This window comes from Rhinatrema bivittatum, chromosome 5, assembly GCF_901001135.1.
Source record: "Rhinatrema bivittatum chromosome 5, aRhiBiv1.1, whole genome shotgun sequence".
Taxonomy (NCBI): domain Eukaryota; kingdom Metazoa; phylum Chordata; class Amphibia; order Gymnophiona; family Rhinatrematidae; genus Rhinatrema; species Rhinatrema bivittatum.
In genome coordinates, this window is record NC_042619.1 from 376,228,324 (window position 1) to 376,245,987 (window position 17,664).

At 47.0% G+C, this 17,664-nt stretch overlaps 2 protein-coding genes across 2 annotated transcripts in view; both read left to right on the plus strand.

Moving 5' to 3' along the window:
• Nucleotides 1-17,664, plus strand: part of IL1R2 (interleukin 1 receptor type 2) — a 146,155-nt gene that overhangs the window by 106,046 nt on the left and 22,445 nt on the right. The window lies entirely within an intron of this gene.
• On the plus strand, nucleotides 1,056-8,653 carry LOC115093113. The gene is made up of 2 exons (XM_029604817.1): nucleotides 1,056-2,801; nucleotides 6,112-8,653. The coding sequence occupies exons 1-2, from the start codon at nucleotides 1,808-1,810 to the stop codon at nucleotides 6,120-6,122; spliced, it is 1,005 nt and encodes a 334-aa protein (XP_029460677.1). The 5' UTR covers nucleotides 1,056-1,807; the 3' UTR covers nucleotides 6,123-8,653.

Below are 17,664 nucleotides of genomic sequence, written 5' to 3' on the forward strand. Positions count from 1 at the left end.
GTGGTTAGTGCAGTTAGTATAGCTGTGTTTAAAAAAGGATTGGATAAGTTCTTGGAGGAGAAGTCCATTAGCTGCTATTAAGTTCACTTAGAGAATAGCCACTGCCATTAGCAATGGTTACATGGAATAGACTTAGTTTTTGGGTACTTGCCAGGTTCTTATGGCCTGGATTGGCCACTGTTGGAAACAGGATGCTGGGCTTGATGGACCCTTGGTCTGACCCAGTATGGCATTTTCTTATGTTCTTATGAGATGACTTACCACTTGCAGACAAATCATGGCTTTTCAGAAAAGGAAATTGTATGCTTGCTGTCACCATTTTCACTTGGCCATATAAGTGTGTTTTATTGGCTGATTCAACAATATTTTGGTTTGTTTAGGACTGCAAGATAACTATACTAAATTACTGTACCTTGAAATGCTAATCAGTCTTAGTGTTAATTTTGGGAAGGTCTTAAGTCCTTTCCACTCTGCCCCACACCTATCCCCCCCAAACTGGCTGATTTTCTTTTACAGACTTAAGCGACCTCATTCCTTGCAGATTCATTCAATTAAAATCTCCCTTTCTCAATTATTCCTCAGTTAATCCTAGCGCTAGCTCACCCGCTTTAGTTCTTCCTGATCACGGCCTCACAGTTTTAACTTAAAGCCTCTTGATTATTTTTTTGTCCGTGTGACTTCTCTGCCTCTTCTGACTAGATTATAAACGTGAAAGAGCAAGGACTGCCTCTCATGCGCCTCTGTCCAGTGCTGTGCACGGCCGGGAGCGCTATACTAACGATTAACAATAAAAACAAAAAAAATTAGCTCTTCAGAGTTACTTTTACCTGATCTACTTTCAATATCATAAATGTAGAACACCCCCCCCCCGTTACTAGCGACACTGGTTTGTTCCAGTTACCCTGTGTGTCCCGGCGGGGCGGGGGGCGCGGCTACGTATTGGGAAGCGAGAGCGCAGCGACGCGGCTCGGGGCCTCCCCTCCCCTTCCTGCGTCGCCGGCCGATGACGTCAGCGGCCCTTTAAAGGGCCGTGGTAGAGGCCATCACTCCCCTTTTCTTCACGCGCTGGCAGGCAACCTCGGAGCACCGTGTAGGCCACGCGACCGGGCGCACCCCGACGGCGCCGTTCCGAAACCAGGGAGTTAGAGCTCTAAAGGACTCGAGAAGACATAAAAAAAATAAAAAAAAACGGCGGGTTAGGGAGGACGAGTGAGCAGGCGTCTTCCGGGGGGAGGGGAGCCGAGGCAGACGGAGGCCGAGGCAGGTGAGGGATAACCCGATCACTAAGGCAAGCGGGGATAGATCGGGGAGGACCATTTCCAGGCGAGAGGGGCAGGCAGGCTGAAAGAGCCCGATCGCGAACGTGAAGGGCCTAGGGAAGGGGAGAGTCACCAAGCGAGTAGCAGCCTGCAAGTCACGTGGTAGGCTAGGAGGGAGCCAGGACCGAGGCAGTCAATACACTGGTATAGGCCGCCGGTTCAGTTCCCACAAATACAAAAAAAAAAAAAGGGGGGGGCGGGATTTTTATAGACTTCACCACCTTGCCCATACAAATAACGGGGGAAATTAAAAAAAAATAGGCGCCAGAGCAGATAGCTGGGGCAGCTAGCTAGTTAAGAGCTGCCCCCTGCACCCAATCATTAACTAAAAAAAAAAACAAAACTAGAGGAGGGAAAAAGGGAGCGAAGCAGAGTGTGGTAGTTAGTAAACAGTGAGATTGAGAACAGGACTCAAGTTTAAAAAAAAAAAAAAAAAAAGGGGCTAGGGTGTAAAAAGCTAGAATTCTTGCAGCAATCACAGACACAAAATGCCTTCTGGTACAGCCAGCAACACTCCCGCAAGCACCACGGCAACGGTTGAACAGCCAAGGCGCAAACTGCGTTCAGCACGTTCAACAGCTTTGAAAGAGATAAACATTGTCGAAAGATCAAACATAGAGATAATGCCGTCAGCGAGGCAAGAGACCGTTTGGCGCAAAAAGCAAACAAGAGTGGCGAGCAGTCGAGGAAAATGTCGCAGGGGACGAGGTTCCAGTCGAGAGTTGACAGATCAACGGGCAACCACATCAGTCGAATCACAAATGAGTGATATGATGTCAGCTGTCAGCCACACTATGGAGACAAGGGCAGAAGAGGCCACGGAGTTAGATCCAGAGCAGCACACCTCTAAGAGAGCGACAGCTTCTTACACATCACACCAAAGCCCTCATGGAGGTCCATGGTTGCAGGCCAGCTGGAGCGATTATCAAAGACATATAAGCATCAAGGGGTACCCGTGTCCACCAAACGTTGAGCCATCCCCTTCAGGTTGGATGCAAGGACAGCCCGGGCACGGCAGCCAGCCATATCCAGCCCCTCACTTGACATGGCAGAACTTTGACAGTGCTAACTGGCATCAATCTCCATGGGGCTCCAGCGCTCCTGGCCCATTCCCAGGATGGAACCAATTGGGGCATCCATGGGATTATGCAGCATGTGGTGGAATGAGCAGCCAAAACTATTATCATTCACCTTGGTGGCCATGGCCGGCACCAGTACAAGGAATCTTTCCTACTCAGGAGGGAGGGCCGGCACCTCGAGCCTCTTCACAGATTAACACAAGCAGACTGAGATCACTAGAAGGAGACAATACAAGAGGCTTATCGGAAGCCCACACTAGTGCTCCAGCAGCAGCAACGGGCGGATCGGATGGACCAGTGGCACAAAGCTACAAGGGAGCGCGACAGGAAACACTAAACTCAGACGAGAGAGCAACCACAAGCCAAGCAGATCAATCAGTACAGATGGGAGACAGCAATGTGGGTGAGTCTCGGGATGGGGGGAGAGAGCAGAAGTCGGGTGCCATAGGTGCGGAAAACAATACAGTGGCAGCTGGAAAAAAGCGCAAGGTGAAGTGCAAGCGCAGAACAAGTTCCAGCTCAGACAGTTCTTCTTCCTCGTCGTCTTCAGACTCCACAAGTGACAGTGACTCCACAAGTGACAGTGACCCACAACCAATGGCTAAGGCAGTCAACAAGAAGTCCAGAGTCCCCCCCACACTTATCACCTTATCAGAGCTATGGGAAAGTGTGCCCAAGCAATTGCGCAAAAAAATACGAAAACGGAAATACATAGATATTTTTAGTATCCTGCAAGGACGACAAAGGACCAAGGAAAAGGAGAAGAGGATTCAAAAAAATATCGTTAACTGGATAAGAGCATTTTTATACATGACAAGTGTGGTGGGTCATCGGGACCCTTCTCAATATGGTCCCATGTTAAGTTACGCAGCGAATATTCTCGAAGCATACCAAGAGCACGGAGGTTGGGCCTGGCTCAACTATGACGAGGAATTCCGTGACAAAATGGAAGAGAGTCACTTCATGTCATGGGGAACTCAAGAGCTCAGCCTCTGGGTGAAGCAGATGACATGTAAAACGGGCGATCCAGGAGCACGCTCAAGAACCACAAGAAGGTCATCTCCCAACAGGCATTCAGTAAGGCAGGCGCAGTCACATGACAATACATGCTGGCTTTATAACAAGACAACATGCACATTCCAAGATTGTAAATTTAAGCATGCTTGTTCAGCCTGTGCAGCATCACACCCAGTAACAAAATGCCCAAAAATAACTACGACTGGGAGGTGTTTTTGAAAGTCTGCAGTTTGGAAAAGCACCATCACCCATCAAGTTAGAAGCAATGATACCATGGTTGGAACGCTACCCCGCCGCAAAAATGTACAGATGATTTGACAAGGATTTTGGGAAGGATTTATCATTCCATTCCAACGCCAGATAAAAGGAACTAGCAACACATCATCAGCAACCCAACATGCTGACATAGTGCAAAAGAAGCTCAATATCGAATTGGCACTCGGAAGGATGGCTAGTCCTTTTCCTCGGCAACCATTCCAAAACATATTCCTTTCACCACTGGCATCGATCCTCAAGAAAGAAAAAGGCAAATTCCGGCTCATTCAGAATCTGTCATACCCTCCAGGAGTGTCCGTTAATGACCAATTGCCCCCAGAGGAGAGTTCTGTGCAGTATGCATCCTTTGATCCGGCAGCGGCACTACTCAGAACATGCGGCGCGGGTGTGCTTATGGCCAGAACAGACATAGAATTGGCCTTCAGACTTCTTCCAATACTCCGAAGAAGTTTCCCATTATTGGAGTTCACGTTCAAGAAGCAATATTACTTTGATAAATGCATGCCTATGGGATGCTCAGTCTCGTGCTTATTTCAAGCTATTTAGCTCATTCCTGCATTGGGTGACAGCAGAGAAAATAGCTTCAAGTAACATTCACTATGTAGATTACTTCTTATTCGTGGGTCCAAGAAATTCAGACACCTGCGACCACTTGCTATGTGATTTCCAGTCCATGGCCGAGGAATTTGATGTGCCTTTGGCACACAGTAAGACAGAAGGACCGGCAATAATTATTTCCTTCCTTGACCTTGAGCTGGAATCAAGATGGTCGCTAGGTTCTCGAAAGAAAAGTTTGAAAAACTCTGCACGATAATACAGCAAGTAGCATCAGTGAAGAAGATAACGCTACATATCGCACAATCCATCTTGGGAACATTGAACTTTGCATGTTGTTTAATTCCAGTGGAGAGAGCCTTTATGAGAAGACTGGCAGCGGCCACAGTCTGGATACAGTGTCCCCATCACTTAAGAGTTTCAAAGGATATACGTGCGGATTTTAATGTGTGGAGCTCATTTCTCAGCAACTTCAATAGTGTATCTAACATTCAAGGGTCACTGCTTTCTAGCAAAGACCTGGATAGTCACATGGATGCATCAGGAGGTTGAAGTTTCTGGGCATTCTGCCACAGGGCATGGTGTGCAGAGCCTTGGCTAGCGCAATGGGTCAACACCAGACTCACAAAGAACATAACATTTCTGGAACTCTTCCCTATATGGGTGGCACTAGTATTATGGAGCGACAAACTAAAAAACAAGTACATAATATTTTGGTGTGACAACCAAGTGGTGGTTCAGGTATTGAGTTCACAATGGGCCAAATGCCCGAAGGTTGTCTATCTCCTGAGGGAAGTAATATTAGCGGCCTTGCGCAGCAATGCAACGTTACGAGCTAAGCATGTTCTAGAGGTATGTAACTGCGCTGCTGATGCCCTATCTCGTGCAAAATGACATTTGTTTCGTAAACAGGTACCAACATCAGATGATGTGGGGACACGCATGCCAGCCACACCTATGGAAGATTGGTCTGCAACCACCTTCGATCTAGTTCGGCGGTCTGTTGCACCATCTACATGGACGACATACTGCTGGAGCTATGACCACGTGACAGAATTCCTGAAGAAAAATGGAGTCAATCCGATCACTGACTACCTAATCATCAAATTTGTCTCCATTGCAAAAGAGAAGGGAGCATCTAGAAATTCCGTGATCAAACATTTGGCAGGCCTGTCATTTTTTTTTTAAAGTGCGAGGTTGGGCAGACCCTACCAAGTCCTTCATTCTGAAGAAGTTGTTGACAGAATGGCCTACCATTGACAGCCGACACCCCATTACACACAACATGCTGAGGATTCTTTGGACACTATTAGCATCAATTTGCTCATCTAAGTTCGAAACTGACTTATTTTGGCTCGCATTGTCACTCGCTTTCTTTGGAATATTACAAGTGAATGAACTAGCCGTCGCCAACAAAAATGACACAAGCAATAGTGGCATACTTATAAGGAATGTGTTGTGGACTCCAGATACATTATCCATCATGATACAAAAGTCCAAAACAGACCAGTCCGGAAAAAGAGCCACTTTGTCACTAAAGCGTGTTGAGGGATGCGACACCTGCCCGATACACAATACAAAGAAGTACTTGGCGGTGCGGCCAAATGGTTAGTTCATGCTGACAGGACCCCCCCCAACCAGATATCAATTTGCCGCTGTACTCAAAACAACAGTTAAGAAAATGAATCTGGATAGAAAAAAATTCACCATTCAAAATCGGTGCTGCTACAAGCGTGGCACAAGCAGGACTACAAGTGCCATGATAAAGAGAATTGGATGATAGTGATCCGATGCAGTTAATACGTGTGTCCAATTGGATAAAGTGAGCACCTCTAACCAAAACTCTTAATTATTCTATCTTGCAGATCTGCTGTAGGCCCAATGCATAGCTTGGATCATTGGTCACTCGTATATTCATTGGGTGGCTAGGAGAGCACAGAAAAGAACCTATGGACCACATTTAGGATTGGCACCTCTCGGATGGTCATCACATGGATGGGAAAGCCTGGCATGCGATGGGACCAGTTATTGCCCCTTTTACGGCGCCTGAGAGATTCGAGGGCTGCTCCGGATGTAATAATAATACATCTGGGGGGCAATGACCTGTGCTCATTGACTTGCAAGCAGCTGATAAAGAAGGCAAAAAGAGACTTAGCCAAGCTATCTGACTTGTACCCGAATGCCGCCCTCTTCTGGTCAGACATTATCCTACGGCCTAAGTGGAAAGACTCCAGATTATGGAATAGGGGTCGCAAGAAAGTTAACCAGCAGATCGGTGTATGGATATAAAAGCTGAGAGGTCAACAGTGGGCAGATGATCTTTGCCAAGGATTATTCAGACCGGATAGAGTACACCTGTCTGACATTGGTTACAATATCTAATAATTCTCTCCAGGATGCCATAGCCACAGCTAGTTTGTTAGTTGGGGGACACGTGGCAAGAGTCCACCCTACCTCGTGTTCTTGGCGGTTACCCGGGCCGGTTGGGCATATTGCAAGTGGTGCCGGTGGCATCACAGGACGGTGTGGTAGCCGATCAGTGACTTGGGCAGCGCAATAAGATGGGACGTGGCATGCGCCAATGCCCGGGGCCCCCTTGCTTGGGGACAAGGCGGAGAGCCCATGGAGCAAGGCTGCCCTGCTTGGTCCCTACGGCGGGCAGCAACGGATACATAATACTGGCTCGGGTACCAATTGTTAGGGTTTTTATAACGTTTTAAATAAAGCTATGGCCTTATTATACTAATAAATTCACCGGTACTATGGTACTTATTAAACAGATGCTTAGGTTAATTTTGACCTGTCATAATAGGCTTCATCTGAATAGCAATTTTGCTAGATGACATGCCTTATGTATAATCATCGGTCAATAATAAGAGTCAATTTTTTAAAATATTTTCTTTTTGCTTAATGTGATTAGTGAACTTAGTGCAGTCGCTGAAGCCATCGCTATGCCCGACATGGTTCCATGTTTCGAACTCTCCAGGTTCTTTGTCAAGGGCTAAATGTTCAGCGTCTAGAGGATAAAATCATTATTATTACAACGGCAAAATCAGAACATTTATGACTGTCTATATCAGTTGTGCCACACTTCAGTTTTAAACGAATCGAGGCTAATGCTTACTGTATTTGTAGTCCCTTAGGATTCGGGTGATCCTGAATTCAATGATGGCGGATCGGCTTGATTTCCTGTGTGAGCGCCGGAAATACGGCTAAATATATGCAAGGTCCCTGTCATGATTGTTTGATGACGTAATGCGTCTCAAGTTAGTGTGTACCATTCAATGGCTAGATTTAATCCGTTTGGGTGCACTGAATTCAGCTTATAGATCCAGAATTGCGCTCTGTAGTTGAGAAAAGATTTAGTATCGCCTCCTCTAGGGTTCACGTATACCAACTCAATTATTCGCCATTTGATATCCTGGAATGCATGGTGATGTACGCAGTGAGCCACAGGTCAAAATTAACCTAAGCGTCTGTTTAATAAGTACTGTAGTACCGGTGAATTTCTTGATATTTAACAGAGTGACATCTTCACTGAGTATTTAAATTGATACTTTAAATATTGGAGTTCATGTGAGTTCTAGCTGCTTATTATACTAATGACAGTTTTCGGTGTTTCTTTGTTATCGGATGGTGGATGCATAAATATGTTCAATGTGCTGCAAGAGGTAAGAGTGGAGGGATGACGGCCATGTGGGTTACGGTGGCGGATACTAGCGTTAATAGTTGGGCTTGTGCCTTCATGGCCAGAGCCCACCCTTAACCAAAGTGCCGGGACACCCACAGCGGTGGCGTCCCGGCGGGGGTGGCGACACAGCACAGGGCCCTCCCCCTCTCCCCTTCCAGCAGCGCGTAAGGGAGAGTGATGGCGGTGCTGGCCGATGACATCAGCGGCCTTTTAAAGGGCAGCGACTGAGGCTATGAATCCCCTTTTCTTCACACCCTGGCAACCCACCCTTTATGAAGTTAGCGGGATAAGGAATTTTATTTGTTTTAAGAGCTGGAATGTCAAAGAGCAGAGTAGTTGCTGCGGTCTTAATTTAAGTAAACAAATTATAATGTATAGCTTGTTATAACATGTTAACCTATTCGACAGACAGTATACACATGTTACGTGATTGCATTTTTACAAATGTTGTTTTTTGATGGTTAATGTTGCAGCTGAGAGGGGGGCAGTTACCCGGGCCGGTTGGGCATATTGCAAGTGGTGCTGCGGCGCAAAAAATGGGACACGGCATGCGCCGATGGTCAGGGCCCCCTTGCTTGGGGACAAGGCCCATGGAGCAAAGCTGCCCGGCTTGGTCCCTACGGCGGGCAGCAGCGGAGACATAATACCGGCTCGGGTACCAATTGTTAGGTTTTTTTTATAATGTGTTAAATAAAGCTGCGTCCTTATTATACCAATGACGGTTTTCGGTGTTTCTTTGTTATCGGATGGTGGATGCATAAATATGTTCAGTGTGCTGCAAGGGGTAAGAGTGGAGGGACGATGGCCGCGTGGGTTATGGTGGTGGCTGCTAGCGTTAATCTCTACTGAGTGTAGAAGGAGTTGGATGTTGTCAGCCCCCTGTAGAGTGAGTGTAAGCTCCAGGGGTGGTAAAGAAGTAACCTGCATAGGGTTCTTCATTCTGGAGGTTTCATCTGCAGTGACTTGAAGTGTGAGTACTGTGGGCTTTTCAGTGAGTTGGTGGACAAGCTCATAGCTGAATATTAGAATTGAGTGGCTGAGAGGTTATATATTATTTGCACAGTGTTTTCAGACAGTTTTAAAAATGGTCTGTATTGAAGCATCAACATTTACTACCTTTTCCGCTGTCTGTAAACTGTTGGGTTTTTGAGCATTGTGTTTGGTTCTTAAATGGATTGCGATTCTGTACTTGATTTCTTTATAAAACTGCACGACAGGCAAACAAGGAAGAGATCCAGAAGTAAGAGTGTTCCGAGGTCCACTTCACCTGCTGAAAGACAGATTGATATGACACAAAGTATTCAATTGCCCTAGCAAGGGGCTAAAAATATATATTTTCTAAAAATGTAATTATTCTACCCTGGTAATATGTGACATATAATCATTTAAAATACTATGGAGCCTAGCCATTAAAATGCAATAAATATTGCACCAAATCAACTATCACAAAACCATATACTGCTCTTCTGCAAATATCCACAGTGGTTTACAACACAATTTCAATAACTGCAGTTCCCTGTACATACGTGGATCAGTCCAGACCGTGGGTTGAGCCTCCTGTCCAGCAGATGGAGACAGACCAAAACTGAAAAGGGTATCCTATATCAGGACAGAGCCTACCCTGCATCCCTTCAGTATTTGTCTCCAGCAGATGGATCAGCTCAACCTGCGGTTTCCTGAGCTTGGCTAGTTTAGCCTTATTTCCAGTTTTTGGGTTTTTCCTTAGAGGATCAAGCAAGTACCCTTCTTGGTTTTAGTAAAAAAAAAAAAAAAAAAAGGAGAATTGGCTCTGTTTGTTATTCTTTGGAGACAGCGCTGTGTCCATGCTCTAGGGGGGCTTGGCCCCTTGTGTTGTTTTTCTGGCAACATAGCCTAAGCCCCTATTCCCGGTGCTCCTAAGGGGGTGAAACTGGTGGTCCAGTCACTCCCCTCTCACCTGGCTGCCTTTAAAACTGTTCAGGAGATTTCTCTCCCATCGGTGCCTTTAGGGCACACACACACACACACTCCTTTGATTGCCTTTGCAAAACAAAAATTAAATTAAACCAGAGGTACTTTTGAATTCCTTAAGCTCCCCACTAGCCCAGTTTTTCTTTTTTACCTCTGTAGTCAGCAGCCGGGTGTTCAGTCAGGAGCATGCAGGGTTCAGTCCTCTGCCTCCGCTCCTCTTGGCAGCGAAGGGAAGCCCAGTCAGCTGATTTTCATTGTGATCGCGGCTCTCTTCATTGGCAATGCCGCGATCACACTCCTGCCTAGCCTGTGGGGAACCCTCGACGCGATTCTCACGCAAGGGGCTATGTTCGGCGTGCATGCCGGATGGGGAAGGCTCCTCCCAGGCAGTGCAGCTAAATCCAGCCCATATTAGCAGCAGAAAAATTACAATACCATAGAAATAAAACAAACACATCTGCATAAAATACTGATTCAATAAGAATTTACTATGCACATTCACACTTAGGTAAAGTTATGTTGGGTTAATAGGCTTTGTGTGAAATGTTAAATATCATATATCATCTTACATCTTGCCATTACCAACAGTATTGCAAGGAAACTCTTTACAGCCAAATTTTGTCAGCGCTGTTTGGAGAGGGAGACAGACACTGGTATTTGTTTATTAAAGGGTAGTAACTGAATTTTCACATCTAAAGGTGAGTTTAGCTACGAAAACATCTGCTTATTCACTAAAGGCATACTCTTGATATTTTTCCAGTGAAAAAGTAAATGTTTAGGTGCAAAAAAAGGGTGCAGAGGGCAAATTTCAAACTGCACAAATGTGAAATTCGAAAGTACATTTTGCCCACAGATTTTAGGTCAATTTTCAAATTGCAAACTGAGTCACATGCCTGCACATGCTATTTGTGGGGGTAACTTTTCCCTTGAAAATTGACATGAATATTTTTTTTTAAACAAAAAGTGTGTGTGTAAGTCTTCACCCCTTCCAAACTGTGCCCTTAAGAACACCTACCCTATCTGTGGATAAACGTATGTAGTAGGTACATTTTCAAAGATCCAGTGTCCATGGGAAAAGCACTGTTACCCACAGAAATGCCTTTGGAAATAGCTCTCTTGTGATTTGATGGATCTAAGTAAAGAAGCTTTTTTTTTTTTTTTTTTTTTTACAACTTTCAAAATTCTGATATTTACTAAAGTGTGATACGTTGGGCCATGATTAAATTGACCTAAATTTCACCAACATCTTTTCACTAGCTTGAGGCAGCCACTTGCACAGATATCTGTTGAGCACCCCTATCAAGTGCATATTACGTTCTGCGATCCATGGCGCACAGGGTCATTGACTGCCGCACTTGCCTCTGGTCCCAGAAACGAGTCAGCCCCAACAGACGCCGAGGGAGGGCCCCTGACAGGCACGCAGCAACCTGCTGCAAGCTGTTTGCCTCCTCTTCTCCTGGGAGCTCCAACTGTGTTCTCTATTGCTGGTGTGGTAGGCTGCCGCGCTCAGCCAGCCTCCGATGCTGCATCAGTTCTGGGCCCTCCTAGGCATGCATGCCAACCTTGCCCTTCTTAAAGAGCCAGTGGTGGGAAACCAAGGCCGGTGTTGCCTAATGAAATCACAGTCTGAGGGATATATATAAGGCCACTCCTGCACTTGCTCCTTGCCTCTGCAATCGGTCGACTGTTGGAGTAGCGGTTTGCCTCTATGTTCCTGATCCTGGTTCCTGCTTCTGGCTGTGCATCTTTCCTGATTGTATTCTTGAGTTCCGTGTCCTGTCCTGTGTGGCAGTCTGGTTTGAGTGCTTGTCGTCTTCATGATCAGTCTTCCCCCTTGTCTGTCTGTCTTCAGCGTCTTCTTCCTGTTTGTGTAGCTCCTCGTCCTCCTGCTCCCCCTTCATTCCTCATCTCTTTGGATGGGCTTCTGGCTTTGAATTTGGATAGGATCTTGAGGCTGCTTGACCTCCACCTGCCACTGACCACTGCCTGTTCTTCTGTTCCTGACTGAACTCCGCCTGCCTCCGACCACTGCCTGAACCTTTTCACTGAGTGAACTCTGCCTGACTTTGAACTCAGCTTAAACCTGACCTTGATCACCTGCCACCTGTCCTCACCGCTGCTGGAACCTTACTGCTCTCCTCTTTTGTGTGCTGGCCTGTGCATCTCGACGATGGATCTTCACCTCCACAGAGGCCGGTGCCTAAGTCCAGTCGTTCCAGCACCCAAGGCTCAACCTAAGGGGAACGTGCGCTAGTATTGGTGAAGCTCTAGTTGCGTCTCTGCTTCAGCCAACTCCACCTGCTGATGGTGGGGACATTCAGGGCTCCTCTCTACAGGTGGTACCAACTCCACCTCGGCCCAAGTGTACACATCTGCAACAGATTGCCGAGGCTATGGATTCTGTTGATGCCTTGGACCTTCAAGACATCCCAGGCCTAGCACAGAGGATACAAGAACAGCAGCACTTTCTGGAGATCTTGTCATTTTCAATGGAATTACCATGTGACCATCGTCATGCTACAATGGCTTTGGCTGCCTCTGCACCTCCGGTGGCTGTCATCATGCTTCCAGCCGCAACCGCTCAACCCACTCTACGATTACCTGCTCCTCGCTGGGGACCCAAAACAATGCCTCCAGCTGGCATTGTTTCCCAACGATTCTGTAAAATCACCTTCGTGTTTTCTCTTCTGGATGGGAAGGCCTGGGCCTCTCCATTGTGGAATCTATCAGATTTCTTTCTTCAGGATCTACAGTTTATAAAGGCTTTTAAACTTGTCTTCTAGGAACCCGGCCGGCTAGCCACAGTGAGTTTGGATTTCCTCCATCTGTGCCAGGGCAATTGGACCCTGATGGACTATACAGTAGAATTCTGCATCATGGCCACAGAGCTTAACTGGTGAGAAGAAAGTCTTCATAGCATCTTTATGGAGGGTCTGTCCTCCTGGATCAGGGATGAGCTTGACAGCTCGTGAGCTTCTGGAATCCTAGACTGCTCATCGACCTAGCAGGGAGGATCGACCATCGCCTTCCACAACCAGCTAGGGAACTCCATTCCCATGCAGCCCTGTTGCACTAGCTGTCCATTTCCAGCACCCACTCTGTCCTCCACCAATGTCATTGTCTTCTCATACACATACTGAGGAACTTATGCAGCTTGGCCAGGATTGCCTACCTCCCGAGGAGATGCTTCACTGATGCAAGCTGGGACTTTGCCTCTACTATGCCGGTACTGGGCACTGGCTTGCACAGTGCCCAGTGAAGCTGAGAAATTTTAGAGCCTAGGATCAGGAGGGGAGGTGATCCTAGGCTTCACAATTCCAGTTCCTCAACTGACACTCCTGGTGACCATAGCGGTGGAAAATGAGTTCACCACCCAAGCCAAGGTGACTCCAGTTCTGAGGGCAGCTTCATGATGAAGGCCCTTGATCAACTGCAGCTTTCTACAGTTCACAGGAAGACACACCTAATAATCTCTTCCATTCACGGAGACCTACTACCCAGCTGCATCACTCTCTCCACAGCACCTTTAACTATTCATACTGGCATCCTGCATGTGAAGACCCTGGTGTTCCATGTTATTGAAAGAGCAGTTCATCCTATCATGATGGGCTACAATTCCACTCTCCGCAATTTGATTGGGTCTTGTTACAGCTCTCTATTTGGGGACCCAACTGCCACAACTCCTGTCTGCAATGGGTGGAACCTCTTTGCCTATTCCTGGAAACCTCCCATTGGGCCATCCCTCTCAGTACAGCAATTACATTAACATCTTTTCTAAGAGGGAAGCTGAGACGCTGCCCTCACATACAGATCGATCCAGTAAAGTGCGGCCGCGTTTACCCCGCTCCTAACTCGCGTTCTACTCACTTTCCGGCCGCGTTAGCCCTTCCTGCGATACACTATCCCCTTTAACCTACTCCTACTGCGTCCTAAAATCCCCGGGCAACCCCTTCCGCACGCGGCATGTATATTGCATGTAAACGATCGAATTAGCTATCCCCTACCATCCAGTAACGCGCGCCCCGACTATCGCTATTTTACCCTGCCATTTTGCCGCGCGTTTAACCTGCTAACTTACCACCTACCCTTACCCCTGCGTTAGAGGCAGGGGTAAGGGTAGGTGGCAAACTTTCCCCCAGCCCCCGCTCTCCTGCCCTGGCCACATCCATGGGTGCCGGCCTCCGGGGCAGCCCCAGTCCTCTCCCCTCCTCCCGAAGCAAAAAAGGGAAAAAAAAGTAGCAAGAGAGCGAGGGGAGAGAGGACGGGCAATCCTACGCTTGGGATTGCTAGTGCCCCCTCCTGTTCGTGCAATTGGGCCGCTCAAGGCGTGTCGTCACGTGCTGTGATGCCAAACGTCGTGACGTCACGCCTTGAGCGGCCCAATTGCACGAACAGGGGCCGCTTTTGCCCGTGCAGGCATCCATCTTCGCGAGCAGCTGGAGGCAGGAGAGGGGAGCCGCGGTCGTTCTCGCCGATGTCCGGAGGGGGGGCTGCAAAAAGTAAGTCGCTTCGTCACTTTACACTGCCAGTCCCCCCTCCCCTCCTCCCAGAGCAAGGCTGCTTTTCGCGCCTGCCTCGGGAGGAGGGGAGGGGGGACTGGCAATCCCGAGCGTAGGATTGCCCGTCCTCTCTCCCCTCGCTCTTGCTACTTTTTTTTTCGCTTTACACTGCCAGTCCCGTCTCCCCTCCTCCCGGAGCAAGGCTGCTTTTCACGCCTGCCTCGGGAGGAGGGGAGGGGGGACTGGCAATCCCGAGCGTAGGATTGCCTGTCCTCTCTCCCCTCGCTCTTGCTACTTTTTTTTTCGTTTTACACTGCCAGTCCTGTCTCCCCTCCTCCCGGAGCAAGGCTGCTTTCGCGCCTTGCTTCGGGGAGAGGGCTGACAATCACCTGCCCACCGGCTCCCACCTCGATGACAGCCCGCCGGATGAACGCGCGCCCGCCGGCTACCGCCTCGATGAATTCGCTCCTGCCTCGAACGCCTGCCTCGGGAGGACGGGAGGGGGGGGACTGGCAATCCCGAGCGTAGGATTGCCCATCCTCTCTCCCCTCGCTCTTGCTACTTTTTTTTTCGCTTTACACTGCCAGTCCTGTCTCCCCCTCCTCCCGGAGCAAGGCTGCTTTCGCGCCTTGCTTCAGGGAGAGGGCTGACAATCACCTGCCCGCCGGCTACTGCCTCGATGAATTCGCTCCTGCCTCGAACGCGCGCCCGCCGGCTCCCACCAGTAAGTTAACTTTTTTTACACTTTTGTTTTTTACACTTTTGTTTTAATTTTCGCCTGCGCCTTGCTTCGGGAGGGGGGGGGGGGGGGGGGAACCATCCACTTCCTGGTACCTGTCATTTCAAATGTCAGTTGAAATGACAGGTACCAGCGCACCCAGGATACTGTATAGGCGCTGTATTAAGCGCCTATACAGTAAAATGAGTTGCGCGGGCCTAACGCTTCGCAGACGCGGCTTGCATTTGCAAGCAATTTAAATAGAGTATCGAGCGGTATGCGAGCAGGACTGTGCGTGCAGGGAACAAGGGTGCGCCCGGCACGGCCGCACTGTTTCTAACGTGGCCTTGCTGTATCGACCTGATAGGGAGTATGACTGTGCTATTGATCTGCTACCAGGCAGTGAACCACCACATGGAAGAGTGTACCAGTTATCCATCCCTGAGACCAAAACAATGTCCAGATACATCAAGGAAAACCTTCACCGGGGTTTCATCTGGCCCTCCACCTCCTTGGCTGAAGTCGCCACCTTCTTTGTCTCCAAGAAAGATGGGTCTTTGTGTCCTTGCATAGACTACTGAGGATTAAATGTGATTACAAAAAAGACCGATTACCCCAAGCCGCTAATTGCTGAACTGTTTGAGAGAGCAACAGTTTTCACCAAACTGGACTTCTGGGGGGCTTATAACATAATCCGAATTTTCCCAGGAGATAAATGGAAAACAGCATTCAACACATGAGATAGACATCTCCACTACCTGGTACCTGGTGATGCCCTTTGGTTCATGTAATGCGCTGGCAGTATTTCAAAAGTCCATTACCTGCTATTAATTAAGCTGACTTAGATAACCACCGCTATTACTAGCAACTGTAACATGGAATAGACTTAGTTTTTGGGTACTTGCCAGGTTCTTATGGCCTGGATTGGCCACTATTGGAAACAGGATGCTGGGCTTGATGGACCCTTGGTCTGACCCAGTATGGCATGTTCTTATGTTAAGATGATGAAAGAGATCTTCCGAGACCTCCTCTATGTCTGTCTCATCATGTATCTCTATAACATCCTTATCTTCTCTAAAGACTTTAGCTCCCACCGTCGAAATGTACTTCAGGTGCTTCAAAGAATCCAAGACAAGTTATACGCAAAGTTAGAGAAGTGCCTATTTGAGGAGAATCTTTCTTTCCTGGGATATATTGTGTCCATAGATAGGATGAGAGAGTCTATCTAATGAGTGAAAACAAAGTATACAAAAGTAACAATACTACATAAATGCGTTTATTATAATGATTATATCATAGGTGCCAATAACATGTATACAATATTTATTTATTTTGGACTTTTATATACCGACATTCATGTAGAAAATTTACATATATCTGTTTACAGTGAAAACACAAAAGTTGCAAATAGCATTACATAGAACAGGGTGACATGGAACTGGGATCAAAAACAAAGGTATCAAAAACAAAGGTAAATAATGACAACTGAAAAAGTGTGAGCCACGTGAGGATTAGAATGACTCTTAAACAATATCAAATCAAGAGAAAAACATATGATAATAAAGATGCAATGATAAAAACCCTATAAGATAAACAGTAAGATCAAATTATATACTAAAGCAATGAGAATAAATATACGATAATAATAAGGCATTAAGGAAGTCAGAAAGTATGTTCAGTCTAGACTAAGCCAGATGGCAGAGTCCATTCCGGGCGAGAATGGAGCACGAATGACCTAGAAGAGAGGGAGCACGTACTTCCTTGTGAGTGTGAAGCAGTATTGATTAGTGTTCTGGGATGGATCTTCCTGATTTCCGGGGGGGATCATCTGGATGAGGAAAGGCTTGTTTGAAAAGCCAAGTTTTAAGTTTTTTTTTTTAAAGTTAGTGGGCATGATTCTTGCCGGAGATCTGGGGGAAGAGTGTTCCATTGAGAGGGACCAGCAGCGGATAGGGCACGTTTCCTTAGGGCGGTCTTAATTGGGGGGCGTAGAGAGAGCCTTTGTAGGCAGATCTTACAGATCTGGAGGATTTGTGGAAACGAAGAGGTAAGAAAAGATCAAGAGGCTTTGTGAATTATCATAAGGACTTTGTAAAGAATTCTAAATTTAATTGGTAGCCAATGTAAGTCGCGAAGTATGGGCGTGATGTGCTCTCTTCTGTTGGTGTTGGTCAGGATCCTCGTGGCGAATATACATCCTCATTACAAAATAACACATTCATTAATCATTTGTATACAATATCATTTGTCAGGTACACAAAAAAAATACTGCACATCAAATATATCAACCATACATAACCCATAAAATCCTACATCAAATCATTCACCACTTTAAAAACTCACTTACATACATGCACTCACATACAAAACCCCTCAAAAAATGCCCTAAATATTGTAATAATCCTAATGACTTAATACAGAGCCCTACTCCTTTAAATTGTGCAAAAAGACTGTATGGATGACTTCTCCATGTTCACATAGAACTTCGAGTGAATTCTCCAAGTTGAAACACTATTTGCACCCAACAACTTCCACTTTAGCAGAAATCAATGCTGCAAAA